The following is a 15,291-nucleotide window of genomic DNA, read 5'->3' as shown; positions in this document are numbered from 1 at the left end:
AGCCAAGACCCACCACCGACATCCAGAGCCTTCAACATTTCCGGACGAATCTCATCCACCCCTGGTGCTCTGCCACTGAGGAGCTCTCCATCTACCCCAGTGACTCCTGCCACAGAGATGGACTCTTATCCCCCGGATTGCCCTCCGGCTCATCCTCCAAAAAGGAGGGCGTGTCTATCGGATTCAAGAGGTCCTCAAAGTGTTCCTTCCACCTTTCGACAATATCCCCAATTGAGGTCAGAGTTTCACCATTCCTGCTAAGTACAGCCTGAACGGAGTCCCGCTTTCCCCTCCTGAGGGGCCTAATGGTTTTCCAGAACAACTTTGGGGCTGATTGAAAGTCTTTCTCCCAAGGCCTCTCCAAACTCCTCCCAAGCCCTGGCTTTTGCTTCTGCCACTGGCGCAGCTGCGGCCTTTTTCGCCTGCTGGTACCTGTCAGCTGAATCAGAGGTTCCCAGAGCCAACCAGGCCTGGCAATGCCTTTCTTCAGCTTTTACAACCTCCCTCACCGATGGAGACCTCCAGCAGGTTCCTTGGGTTGCCGCCAGGACGTGCGCCGACCAGCTTTTGACCACAACCTCTAGCAGCCCCTTCCACAACAGAGGTTTGAAACCATGCGTCACATCAAATCCAAAAAAAAAAATTCTGCTTTATATGTTAGAAAAACAATTGGCACGTGCATTCCCGTTTACGTGTTCCGAAACAAAAACATTCTAGGGTGTTACAGGCATGCGGTGGCATTCCCTAGCAACGAAGCGGCTTTCGGATGTTGTAGCAGAACACACCAAATGCCATTGGCTGGGTTAAGATGAACGAGACCAGCATTTGGAAGCAGTTTATCTTGAGGGATATTCCAGAGTGCGTGTGGACAGAATACGAGCCGTTCATGAGCAACAGGGATTGGGAATCGGGTGGCAAAACGAGTTCCTGGAATGAGCAGGGGAGAATGAAAACAGCTCGCAGAGCAGAGCAGCGAAGACGCCAAAAAGGATTAGAGTCGCACAACCACACTGAATTCCCACATACTTTCCCCGTGCCGTCAGACTCCACGCTTCTGTAAATAATTAATAAGATGGCAAAAACAATAGAGCCTTCTAAAAGAAGCATTACTACATTTTGTGAATTTTTTTCCTTTTTGGTGCATTCCAGTTCTCTCCCTGCCTCCTGCTCTCATTAGTGGACAGGCCAAAAAGAGCAGGGGTATCCAGTACCTCTTAGTTCTGATTTAAACAGCCAGGCAGACACCTTGGATTCTTTCTGACTTAGTTCTGATTTAAACAGTCAGGCAGACATGGTGGAATCTGACTTAGTTCTGATTTAAACAGTCAGGCAGACATGGTGGAATCTCTGACTTAGTTCTGATTTAAACAGTCAGGCAGACATGGTGGCTTCTCTGTGACTTAGTTCTGATTTAAACAGTCAGGCAGACATGGTGGAATCTCTGACTTAGTTCTGATTTAAACAGTCAGGCAGACATGGTGGAATCTCTGACGTAGTTCTGATTTAAACAGTCAGGCAGACATGGTGCACACACACAGTTCTGCATACGGCCCTGCAGCAGCACTCAGAACCACGCATGCAGGCGTTATCCGCACACACGCAGTTATGCGCATGCATGCGGACGTGATCTACACACACGCAGTTATGCGCATGCATGCAGACGTGATCTACACACACGCAGTTACGTGCATGCATGCAGACGTGATCTGCACACACGCAGTTATGCGCATGCATGCAGACGTGATCTGCACACACGCAGTTATGCGCATGCATGCAGACGTGATCTGCACACACGCAGTTATGCGCATGCATGCAGACGTGATCTACACACACGCAGTTGTGCGCATGCATGCAGATGTGATCTGCACTCATGCAGTTATGCGCATGCATGCAGGTGTGATCTGCACACACACACAGTTGTGCACATACATGCAGGTGTGATCTGCTCACACACGCAGTTGTGCATTCTGCCCTGCAGCCTGCAAAGCAGCGCAAGGTCTGCTTTCCATTAAAAGCCCCCCCCCCCCCCCCCACTGCTGAAATGGGAGTCGTAAGCCAGCTCTTCCACACTCTGTTCTCCGTCCAATGGGAAATACCACACACAAGCATTCTCGCTAACGTACTTCAAGGACAAAAAAAAAAACTTGAATAGTCTTCGATTGGCTATTTGGCGTTAAAATGGCCGACTCAACGGAGGAGATGCCAGCGATTTTCCTGTCAGGCTGATGAAGAGAAAAAACTTTGAGTACTTTGCACACGGCGCCACACTTATACCCTTCCAAAAGATGCAAAGAATACTTTGCTTGGGACTCCACCAGAAAATATATTATCTTAAGAATACTGCTCTGGGGCCCGGGGGGATCTCATAACAAACTCAACAGTATGCATGATGAGCTCATTTCATCAAGTCAAGCAGGGTTTCTCCATACTACTGTAGAGCATACTCTGTATCAGCATTTTCCTGTCAAAATATTCCAGAGACCGACTCCTATGTGGACATTTCATTTAAATTACTTGAAACGGCAGTAGGCAACTCTCAACAGTTGCAAAGCTGTGAAAACTTTTTGAAAATGATAACGCCCCTTGACCCTGCCCACAGGGAAAGAGACGCACCCCCAGCCCCCGGCTTCTCCACATACCTTGTCATGAACGCGCATCAACATTTTTAAAGCTACAACTCCTGAACAAACAGAATCACAGACTGGCACAGCTATAATGTCACCTCCAAGAGTCCAGCTAAAGGGTATACCACCAGGTAAATGCAACCAGGATAGCTTTTAGGAAGGACACCAAAAAGAGGGGCAATGAAGAGTGTGGGGGAGGGGCAGAAGTGTGTGGGGGGCAATGAAGAGTGTGGGGGAGGGGCAATGAAGAGTGTGGGGGAGGGGCAATGAAGGGTGTGGGGGAGGGGCAATGAAGGGTGTGGGGGAGGGGCAATGAAGGGTGTGGGGGAGGGGCAATGAAGGGTGTGGGGGAGGGGCAATGAAGGGTGTGGGGGAGGGGCAATGAAGAGTGTGGGGGAGCGGCAGAAGAGTGTGGGGGAGGGGCAATGAAGGGTGTGGGGGAGGGGCAATGAAGAGTGTGGGGGAGGGGCAATGAAGAGTGTGGGGGGGCAATGAAGGGAGGGGCAATGAAGAGTGTGGGGTAGGGGCAATGAAGTTTGTGAGGGAGGGGCAATGAAGAGTGTGGGGTAGGGGCAATGAAGGGTGTGGGGGAGGGGCAATGAAGGGGGGGGCAATGAAGAGTGAGGGGGAGGGGCAGAAGTGTGTGAGGGAGGGGCAATGAAGAAAAGGGGCACATCAAAAAGGCAATAGACAACAAGGTTTTTGGAGGTAATTAACAAATAACAAAAACCCAAATTCACGCTCAGTCACGGGGAGGGGGGGGAAGAGCACTGGAAAAGGGCCACACTCACAAACTGAGCAGAGTGACGTTCGCAGAGCACGGCCCCAGGTCCGGCACGGCGTCCAGCTCGTTGTGGCTCAGCTTTCTGTAAGGGAAACGAGCGCCTGTCAGACTGGAGGGCGGGAGCGCACGGCGGCGGCGGCGCGGGGAGCGGAGAGCGCACTCACATTTCGCGGAGGTCACACGGTCCGGCGAACAGAGAGCGGCGGAGCGACTGCAGTCGGTTGCGGCTCAGATCCCTGCAGAGAGAGATTCACAGGGAGAAAAAAAAAAAAACACACTTCACACCTCAGGGCATTTCATCGCATTTCAGGGATTTACCGGATGCCCCGAGCCAGAGCGACGTACACATCCTTCAGACAATCCATCGACCCAGCCGGACATTTTACTGAAGAAATTCAGCTTAAGCATCTTTCCGAAGGGTACAACAGCAGCACCTGGGATTCAAACTGCCAACATCATTACAGTCATTACACATTACGGTCATTACAGTCATTACTCATTGTGGTCATTACACATTACAGTCATTACACATTATGGTCGTTACACATTACGGTCATTATACATTACTTCATTAAACATTACAGTCATTACGTCATTACACATTACAGTCATTACACATCAGTGCATCATTTACCACTGCCCATGTTCTTATGAGACAACGTAGGGAGGAGCTGTTGAATCTGAAGTGAAGGCAGCGCAAGGTGACAGCAGCCCCCCCCCCCCCCCCCACCCTGCCGTACGAGTGCCCCCAACGCTGCGGAATCAGAGGCCCCCCCACCCCAAAACGAGTGCCATCGATGCAGCAGAGCCAGAGCCCCCCTACCATCTGGAACCCATCAAGGAAAACTGAGAAAAACAACAGGCCATCTATTCTCAGAGTGAGAGAGCAAGAGAAAGAGAGGGTGTGGGAGAAAGAGGGAGGGAAGAGTGGGGGAGAGACACAGGGAGAGATAGACAGAGGGAGAAACAGAGCATGAGAGGAAGGAGTGAGAGAGGAAGAAAGGGGGGAGAGAAAGAGAGAGAGGGAGGTGAGAGAGGCCTTTAAGTTCCTGTGAAATCACTCCTGTCCATTTGTTGGCCTGTTTTGTCCTTCTGTCCTGTGCACTTTTAATGACTGAGGGTACTTTTTCTGTGCATACACAGAAACACTACTACTGTTAAATCAACTGTTGTTAATCAGTGTTGAATCAACTCTAACAATATGTACTCTACTAGTGTTAAAGTCCTCGATCAGAGTTGATTTTAAGACGAAGACTCTGCTGAATACAAGAGTGGCCATGGGGTTCTCTCTCTTTTTAATCTTTTTAAGTATGTAGACGATGTACACTCAACAAAAATGCCTATTATGAAAGAAGAATCTGTCTTCCCAAAGTGTACCTGGTGAATAACGTACCAGACACGTTGTAGTTTATTTGTTCAGCGGTCTAGAATGTCGCTGGCTCTGCCCAACCAAACATTTTTCCCGAGTTTTCAATTCTCACAGCCACCCAATATGCATTTTGAACGAAGTGGTCTTAAGTTGAGAGTTCTGTGTAACTAGAGAAGTGCGAAAATAAAACTTTCATGAGTGATAGTAAATTCCAGTACCGTCTGCTTTCGGTAAGACAACGACAGTTTAAAAGCAGAAGTCATAATGTCCATACTCAAAAACTTAGTGCACGTTTTCAAGCCTTACAAGTGTAGTCAACGGTGCTAAAACAAGGCGCGAGATAGTTTTTCTTTTCCGGCTCGTCGTTTGGGCAAATCGTCGGACGTGTTGTTCCTGGCGCGGAGAAATGGACCCATCTCCACGCGTCTGAAATGCAAATCCAGCGAGTACTCCTTAATCGGTTCCATCAGGAGCTCTACAGCTGCTAATTCAGCAGAGGAGGGGGGACACAGAGGCCCAGCAGTTATGGGTTTGGGGCTGGAGAGAAACTCATAAATCAGCAGGCCCGAGCGCAACAGTTTTACTGCGATTTTTTTTTTCTACGGCTTGCTGTAGTGGAGACGCAAGAGGCCTGGGCTTCACATTCCTGGAACAACCAAGTATTCGCATGCAGAATGTAGAATAAATAAACAGGTAGGCTTGGCCTACTGCTTCATTAACAAGGGAACATAACTGCTTTCAGATTTGTATTGGACTATTATTGGCGTCTTTGTTCTCCTGTCCCATTACCCGTAATAAAGTTTAAGGTGTGTAAAGCAACATATTTGACTTGTTTAGAAAGAAAAATAAAACTTTGTTTATCTTTCACTGAGGGAAAAAATAAATAAAGCGAAATAACCTCCCCGGTTTATATATTTACATAAATTGGGGAAAATGAGTTAATTCAGTAAAACAAACTAAGGACTCTGTAACATTTTTTTCACGTCCGGATTAATGTACGCCTTAATACATTGTATTGTTAAGAAGACAACAAAACAAGCTGCGAAATCACACGTAATCGTAAAGTGGGTCAAGCAGACCAGCTCTTCAGTGTGTTTGGTGTGACCCAGGTGTAATTGGACTGTGATGTATAAATTATGTCAATTAGAAATTACACAATTGCAGCTGACCCAGGATTTTGCTGTGAATTAAGCTGTTTACATTCAGGTCAGCACACAGTATTGTTAGCCTTGCCGCTGACGAAGGCTACATTAGCAGGAATAATTATCCACGTGACTGAGCTCCGCTAAACTAGATGTACTCTAAAAAATCTCTCTGGATTAATCGTTCTTGTTGCTGTTCATAATAATAACAATAATAAACCTTAGATCTAATAATACAAACTATCTTTATGCAAAAGCTGCAGTAATACAACACCGAAGGTGCCTAACTTATTTGATGCTCCTTTGTAAACGCATGTAGTACAGACAGAACAACAATGCTAGTGTTGAAGATAAGAAACTCATAACCAACATTGTGGTGAGCAAATTGTATGACTCGAGCAAAACAAATTATTCGCCGTTGTCAAATCTCTTCTTTCTTATTCTTCTCTCGGACGGCCGGCAACGCGTGGAAACCTAACGGAATTAAGACATTATCTACAACAATCGCCATTCTTAAGATGTGTTGTGTTATGTGAAAGCCGTTTAAGACACCCCACAGGTACTGAAGACCTCAGTCCCCATATGTTTCCAGTAGGACCATTCACGCCTCAGCGTGACGCCGAGAGGAATCTGAGCAGTTTCTCAAACTGATTGAAAGTTGCCTGTTTCCCCCCAGAAGGTGACATAGCGTTCCTCCAACTCACAAGATGCAAATCACGTACACTCAATAGCATTTACTTAATTGGATATGCACATTACAATTTTATTTCAACTGCGAGTTAGGCATATAAGTAGTAGCCTAATAACAATGCAGGCTATACGTATTAAGCTGAAGTTGTGAAATAGAAAAAAAAGCTTTAGGCTACTCGACGAAATAATTTGTACACGACTAAGTTAAAACTTCAAATGTCCTGTTTTACCACCAAAGTATCGACTATCATAGCTTTGAGAATGATCAATGGACGAAGTTACTAATCCAAGAGACATGTTTAAAAAATAAACGAAAAATAAACGAAACCCATTATGTTTTGTCAGATGATTATCATGGCACATTAATTCGATGTTTCGTAATATCTTGCCTTCACACCTCCATAAACCTGATAGTTACTGCTAGTACAAGGATTATGCTTCTAAAATGGCAGGGATTTTTTTCCTTCTCACTTAAAAAAATAAACTAACCCAGAATTGTATAACATTTTCTTTAAAGCGCAGTTTCTGGGATGACAATACCGTGAGAAAAACATAAACTATGATGGAAGTGGAAACCCTGCAGCACGTGTTCACATTAAATGTAAAATTACAGTTTTCGTCCTTCATAGTTTCGAACCTGTGCAAGGCACATCGCGACTAGCCCAGGCTACACCAGTAGTAAAATGAAGAAAACGCATCCTCTCTCTTATAAGCGAGACCGTCAGACATTCGATGGAAGATTCAAACAAAAGCCCATCACTTACAACTGTACGATCCACGGAGGGAGATTTTCTGGGACTTTCCCCAACTTCAGCCGACTGCAGTCCACTTGGTCCCGTACACACGTACACGGAGACGGGCAGGCCCTCTCGCCCACTCCGAGGGTAAAATCCAGCCCCGAGAACAGCAGAAACACGATGGGCAACTTCGCGGCGCCGGACTGCTTTGCAGCCGACATTTTAGACGTTCGCAAAGTAGCTACGCCTGGATACTAAAAAGAAAAAAAAAATCCTCAAACACGACAAATCCAAGAGAGTTGAAATTCCATGGAGAAAAATAACACATTTAGATTTGACGATGGTGTAGTTTCTTATTCCCAAGCAGGCATTCACCTTCGTTCAGTTGAAACAGTAAAACCGTGTAAGCAGAAAACCGCACTCTCCATACCAACAGAAAACTTTTTCTGCCTGAACCTCACTTCTTTGCTCTCGTTGCAGCAATTACGTTCCAGACTCCCCACCGCGGCCCAATGGATTGCGCAACTGCGGCGTATGACTCAAAAACAATGGTGAAGGGGGGCTTGAAAATGGGATTCGGGACACACAGTTCAAATGGCTTCAGTGCCCAAAGTAAACTTTAAATAAAAAGTGAAAAACCCACCGTCTCTGTTGTCGCTGGAACAATGCTACGTGCATTACTTTAGAGAAAGGTTTGCGCATGTTAAGCGAATGTTTACCCTACATAAACGTTCATAACATTAAACACAATTTGTTCATTTTTAAACGAATTAGGTTATTATTTGTTTGATTCTTTGTTTTTGTTTTTTTAAAACAATTGTGTTTTCTTTACTTATTAGCAACTGTGAAACCAGCGAAACTGTTAGACTGGCTCAAATATAGGCTACCCGGGAATTTATTGGGATTGTACAGCAATACAGAAATAAACTGTATGCAAAAATATGTAATACTCCGTATTTTAAAAAGTCCACTATAATGAAGTCATAGGGCAGTGGTTTTCAACCCTGGTCCTGGGGGCACACTGTGTATGCTGGTTTTCGTTCCAACCACAATTGCAATCTCAGAATTTTAAGATATTATTTTTCCTTAATTAGGTGCTTCTCATGTCAGAGGGATTATTTGCCCACTTAAGCCACCTTGTGTCAGAAACAGCTATGCATGCCATAAAGAATAAAAGTCCCATATTCACATTGTGCTATATTGCAGACTACGTAAAGAAGTTTAAAACATTTTTAACTAATCAAAATAAAGACTGAGGCAAATCAACAGGTTCCTAATTGGGGAAAGTGTGGACACCTGGCCACTAAATCTAATCATTTGATAAATAACGAAGAATTCAAAAACAAAGAAAATGATAACGAGTCAAACCTGTATTGTGCCAATTAGTTTAAGGGAAATATTATGCACTTAAAGCACTTAAACACATGTATTCAGCAACCTAATTAGGAGCCTATTAATTCCCCTTGTTAATTTGATCTGTTAAAAATGTTACCTCTTTTAAGTGATTGTTTTATTCTTCATGCCATGCCTAGCAATTTCTGACATATTGTGGCTTAAGAGGGTAAATAATTCCTTTTAACATGAAAAACACATAATTAAGAAAAATTAACAGCGTGTTAAAATTCTGAGATTGCAATTGTGGTTGGAACGAAAACCAGCATACACAGTGTGCCCCCAGGACCAGGGTTGAAAACCACTGGCATAGGGGACCATAAATCTGGATAATATGTAAAAAAAATTAAAATGAAACAAGGTTTCAAGGTTGAACTGGCATTATCAATGACTTTTCATCATACTAGGCAAAAAAAGACATAACCTGAAGCAAATACAGATGATAAACAACAAAACACAGACCAGATTCACATTGGGTTACACACAGATTATGAAATACATTTCTCAAATGGCATTCCTTTTTAGTGAACTGGCCAATCTGGCCAATCCTGGCCCATTTAGGGGGTTTTCTATTTAAGGCTTTATAACGCCAGTTGTGAGCATCACAGAGACTTGGGAAATGGCACAAATGAAGCAAGACAGTTGTACCATTTACAATACTAACTTAGAATGCTAAAATGAAGTTGTTCTCCTTCAGTTTAAAATGAAATACTGAGGAATCACATATAGAGCAGGTAAAACTATACATATCCTGAACTTCTTGACCACAAGTATGCAAAACCTTAGGGGGATATGCTGAGCTGCTAAAGATTTATGAAGCAAAAAGTAAGTCGTCCCTTAGTGTGCAAATCTATCCAAAATATCTAAATTGTGCATTGCTGTAAATCTTAACATAATAGTATATTTAATTACAAATAAACAGTTTTGACTTATGAAACTTAATTTGGCAACACTTTAAAGCGAGAATTACTATCTTTCCATCAGTACATGGGTCTAAGATATCTAGGTGTCCAAAAACCTATGCAAAACCTCATTGAATAAAATTTTTGCCCATTGTAAAGCATATAAATGTGCCCTTTCATGAGGTTTTAAGATGAAACATTGATATCACTTTGAAAAATAATGCAAAAACATTGTGACACATTGTGGTGCACATACCTAAATATGTAACCATTGACATTTGAATGTTTTTCTGTACTCTATAGTTTGGAATCTTTTGCTGCATGAGGATTGGGCATGTTACCGTTATGATCACTCAAAGAGGATTTTTTTCTAGCATATATCAGCACACAGTAAATTTGAATGAGTATGTTCCATGCCATTAACATTCTATACTAACAGCTCAAAAATGTGACAGAACATAAAAACTGAAGGGCTCTATCTTACACCCGGCGCAAAGCGGCGCCAAGCGCAACGCAAGTGTCGTTGCTAGTTTCAGACCGACGCAGATGTAATTTTCCCGTCCAGCGCCCACGTTGTTTAAATAGCTAATGTACTTGCGCCCATGGGCGTGTTGGTCTTAAAATGAGGTGTGATCAGGCGCATTGTTGGCGCATTGCTATCTTGAGGCAGCGGAAAACGATTGCGCGATTGACCAACAAAAACATGGTCTTAAGTCAATGGCGCAGTATTTTACTGTTAGATAGTAGTAATAGTAACATAGGCGGGTCAACAGGGCGGGATATTAAAAAAAAAACATGTCATAATGGTCCGTTTACTCTGCAGAGAAGCGTTCTTTCCTACTACTTCGCAAATCCGCCATTATAATAGCAATCCGCCAAGGTGCAAGCGCACCTGGCTTTTAAAGGGAATGGGAGATGACACTCTGATTGGTTCATTTCATGTTACGCCCAAAACACATCTTTGATTAATTAAGAGACTAATATGTACAACCCCTTTGAACCATGCGCCTTACTTTGCGCTCAGATTATCCGACGTTAAACTAGCGAAGTGGATTTGGACACGCCCTAAATGCACTTGCGCCATGCGCTTCAGACCGTGCGCTTAGATCGTTAAAATATAGCCCGAAATGTAATACGTATATGTTCCAATATATACTAGCTACACTTCGTCATTCCTATTTTTCTGAACCAGCCCACAGTGAATTTGCTGTAGCCATGCTGATGAGTTGGCAAAATTTGTAAAAATCTCCCAAAAACAATTGTGCCTTAACGAGTGCTTGCATATTACTGTGTAATGTTACGGTTGAATGCACAATGCTGTGTTCAAGGAACCACTCGCACAGATACGCAGGGATCTCACCCTTTGTAATAAATTTCAAATGAAACATTCCATATACCATTGGAAAGCTTGTACTGTCCTCTACATGCTAAAAAGTTATCAATCCAATCAGAAAGAAGTGAAAGGACTTACCATGGCGTAAAATGCAAGACGGGCTTTACACCTCGCCATTATAAATACCTATCCCCGCTTTCTGTTTGCATATTTATTTGTTCAGCAGATTGTTCAAGACTATAAATGACCACTGGATTTTGAAAGGGACGTCTTTACATGTAAAACCAATGTTAAGATTGTTTATTTATTCCACATATAGTAGCAGATATTGATAGTAGAATGACATTGTATAATTCCACAAAAATTCTTTTTATTTATTTTGCTACAAAGTGAGCAGCATTTTAACCTTTGTATTGGCATACCTTCCAATATGCCCAGATAGACATTATTGTCCACTGTGTCATGCTTGGGTAGTGTAGTGTAGTTGTAGATGATGTCATGGCCACTAGGGGGATTGCACGAAGAGGTTAAAAAACAACAAAAAAGAAACAGTCATTACATTGAATAAATCAGCTGGAATAAATCGATTCCTGTTAACTACAACATTGTAATATTTCATTATTTAGAGCAAAGGCTGCCCAAAGGCACTTTGAATTGTAAATTGAAATGTATTGATCCAGGAAACACATTGAACTGTCCTGTGCATTTGTACAGATGTCACACTTTTCATCTTTGAGGCTTGAACCAGATTTCTGTCTTCTGTTTTGTGTTAACTTTTTATTCAACTTTTTTGTTTGTTTTTGTAAAATATAATTTTTTTATGTTTTATGTATTTATTTTTATTGAGAAGCTGCAGTTTATTATTACTATTATTATTAATTAGTATTGTTTCTGCTGGAATTATTATTAGCGGGTCAAGCACCAAAGGTGCATAGGGCCCCTATTGTTTTTGCTAGGATTATTAGGGGGCCACACACCAAGGGATTGTTGTTGTTCTTTTTTTATTTTTCTTCTGCTTATCCCTACATTTCCCCCCATTTCCCATGCTCAAACATGCACGAAATTCGGCAGGCACGTTCAGTATTGCTGCCAATGTATAATGCATGACACGCTTGCAACCGGCACTCTAGGTGGCATTTGGGGGCAAAGCACCAAGGGTGTGCGTAGGATCCCTATTGGTTTGGCTAGGATTCTTCTTCTTCTTCTTCTTCTTACATCACCCCTTTACCATGCTCAGAACCTCCCGAAATTTGGCAGGTGTGTTTAGTATTGCTGCTAATTTATTATGCATGACAAGCATGCAACTCGCCCTCTAGGCGGCGCTACAGTGCCACCTGCAACTTTGAAATAATTATTACGGCCATGCCATTTGCACATTCGCCAAATTTTCCCCACATGTCTACCCCCACATTTTGAACAAATAATATCACTATATTGATTTTCTGACATTTAAAATTTTTTGAAAAACATACTTTTTCATACTTCTTCTGCAGCATTTGCTTAATTCTCACCACATCCTGTGGATGAGTCCACACAGCCTTGCAGTATTATAGTGCAGTATGGTCTATAGGGGGCGCTTTTCATAATGGGGCCTGAATGCTCCCATACTGTGGATGAGCCGACACAGCCTTGCAGTGTTATAGTGCAGTATGGCCTATAGGGGGCGCTTTTCATAATGGGGCCTGAATGCTCCCATGCCGTGGATGAGCCCACACAGCCTTGCAGTGTTATAGTGCAGTATGGCCTATAGGGGGCGCTTTTCGCAACAGGGCCTGAATGCTCCTCAGCGTCTTATTAGAAGGAAGGGGCTTAAAGAGGTGGTTTGCAGGATGAGAGATGTCAATGAGAATTTTGCGAGTCTTTCAATCTGCTGTGATGGATAGACCTTTGGTTGCGATTCCTGCTTGTTCTTCTGATAAGCAATAGTTTGAGTTTCCCGTACATAAACAAACACGGATGGCACAACAAGCCACACACAAAGCACACAAGTGATAGGTCAGTGTCATATTGTTTGTGTCAATACATCACACTCACTGAAAAAATAAATACATGTACCTGCACTGAAGGCATCTATTGCTGGGTATAGATCCAGCTTCCAACTACAAGCCCTGGAGTACTATCCAACCTTTGAAAATAATGGCGATGGAGGGGTAATATCTGCCATTATCTGGGATTTGGCTGGCAGTGTATAATAGTTATGAAACTAGGCTTGAATCTCAAAGGCTGCAGTTTTGATTCCCTGGTAGGACACTGATGTTGTACCCTTTGACAAGACAGTTAACTTGAATTCCAAAAATATCCAGCTGTATTAATGGATAGTATGTAAAAAGCACCTGTAAATGCCTACAATGTAATGTTTATGGTGCAGGAATCAGCTGGAGCCAGACTGTAGTCTGTACCTCAGTAGATGGGATGAGCTAATGTCAGCCTTTTCTCACTCAAAACAGTCCTTACCGCACTGATTGTAGCCCTACATTCTGCAGTAGGCCAAAGAGAAGGACACCCCCACGGCCCTGGAACACCAAAATCACACACTGCCACTGCGGAGCTGTGCACTCAAAACCACTGCGCCACTGCAGAGCTGTGCACTCAAAATCACTGTGCCACTGCAGAGCTATGCACTCAAAATCACTGCGCCACTGCAGAGCTGTGCACTCAAAATCACTGCGCCACTGCAGAGCTGTGCACTCAAAATCACTGCACCACTGCAGAGCTGTGCACTCAAAATCACTGCACCACTGCAGAGCTGTGCACTCAAAATCACTGCGCCACTGCAGAGCTGTGCACTCAAAATCACTGCACCACTGCAGAGCTGCGCACTCAAAATCACACACTGCCACTGCAGAGCTGTGCCCTCAAATTCACTGCGCCACTGCAGAGCTGTGCATTCAAAATCACACACTGTCACTGCAGAGCTGCACACTCAAAATCATACACTGCCACTGCAGAGCTGCGCACTCAAAATCACACACTGCCACTGCAGAGCTGTGCTCTCCTATGGCCCTGAATGAGAAGCCCGTCTCCTTGCTACAGGCAGCATGAAGGCCTCAAACTCCAGCTCAGCGTGCAGCTCGGAGAAACATGAGCAGAGAAGCTTGGGTATGCCAACCGACTGCAGGGAGGTCCTAAGAAGGGTGGATGAAGGTTGTTTGCTCACTCCGCTTCCCCCTTGCTAATGGTCACAATGGCCGACTGCCAGCCATTATGCTCAGAATAGCAATGGCGGTAGAAGCGATTACCCAGCATGCCCAGGTACTATCCCGCCAGTAAAAACAGTAAGGGGGGTGGGGACTGAGGGCAGGCTGATATACTTCACGTTCTGCGGAAGTCTGAAAGCTGCTCCTGCACAGGGCAGTGCCGAAATATCAGGCCTGGATTTGATCAAATGCATTTCCCTGAGTCAGAATCACAAATAAGCCTCGTTTTGTTTTGTTTAGTTTTTTTTGTCAGAAATAGTTTGGTGCGTTCATTTTTGTAGCATTTTAAATTTGTCTTAAGTGCATTTTTGTTTGTTTTTCTAAGAAAAAACACCAGTACACATTCATTTGCAAATCATAGAGGTTATTTTTACCTTTCTTTAAATGGTTTTGGGTACTGTGAAAAGTCTCGTACAGATTATTATTAGCAAATGTTCCTTGAGCTTAGTGAGAACTCTTTGTCGACATTGAATAATTACTTGGGTAACACAGTTCTACATGTGACATGAGTGTCATGAAAGGGAGCGATTTTAAGTGAAATGATATACAGATTGGTGGTAGTTAGTCCAGCTATAGTCTGAAGAGATGCGTCTTCAGACCACGGCGAAAGATGGGTGGTGAGCGGTTCGAAGAGGGACAGGGAGTTCGTTCCACCACTGGGGAGCTAGGGTGGAGAAGCTCTGTGATCCCTTTGCTCGGGTGGGAGGGGGTACAAGGCGCCCTGCTGCTGCAGAGCGGAGTGGTCGAGCAGGCGTATAGAATCTAATCATGTCCTGCAAGTAGATAGGGGCTGTCCTGTTGGCTGCAGTGTAGGCGAGGGTCAGGACTTTGAACTGGATCCTGGCAGCCAGTGGAGTGACCGCAGCAGAGCAGTGACGTGGGAGAATTTGGGAAGGTTGTAGATGAGTCGGGCAGCGGTATTTTGAATCATCTGTAGTGGCTGTATTGGCACAAGCTGGCAGGCTTGCGAGGAGCGAGTTGCAGTAATCAAGGCGGGATGTCACCATAGACTGGACAGGCAGCTAGGGGGTATGAGGTAGTGAGGTGTGGTCGAATCCTCCTGACGTAGTCAAAAGTAGTTGCTGAAAGAATGGCCAAAGAGCTGGTGAAAGGTTTTGTCT

At 44.0% G+C, this 15,291-nt stretch overlaps 1 protein-coding gene across 1 annotated transcript in view; it reads right to left on the bottom strand.

Moving 5' to 3' along the window:
• Window positions 1-8,104, bottom strand: part of lrig3 (leucine-rich repeats and immunoglobulin-like domains 3) — a 28,866-nt gene extending 20,762 nt beyond the window's left edge. Inside the window, exons 1-3 of the mRNA XM_035402208.1 lie at window positions 7,374-8,104; window positions 3,573-3,644; window positions 3,416-3,490 (exon numbers count right to left, since the gene is read on the bottom strand). Coding sequence (XP_035258099.1) covers window positions 3,416-3,490; window positions 3,573-3,644; window positions 7,374-7,567 — 341 coding nt within the window. The 5' untranslated portion in view covers window positions 7,568-8,104. The remainder of the gene's footprint in view (window positions 1-3,415; window positions 3,491-3,572; window positions 3,645-7,373) is intronic.
• Window positions 8,105-15,291: the final 7,187 nt, after the last annotated feature.

The sequence above is a fragment of the Anguilla anguilla genome, chromosome 19, assembly GCF_013347855.1.
Source record: "Anguilla anguilla isolate fAngAng1 chromosome 19, fAngAng1.pri, whole genome shotgun sequence".
In the NCBI taxonomy this organism is placed as follows: domain Eukaryota; kingdom Metazoa; phylum Chordata; class Actinopteri; order Anguilliformes; family Anguillidae; genus Anguilla; species Anguilla anguilla.
The sequence above is the reverse complement of the archived record's forward strand: the minus strand, read 5'-3'. Positions and strand labels throughout refer to the sequence as shown.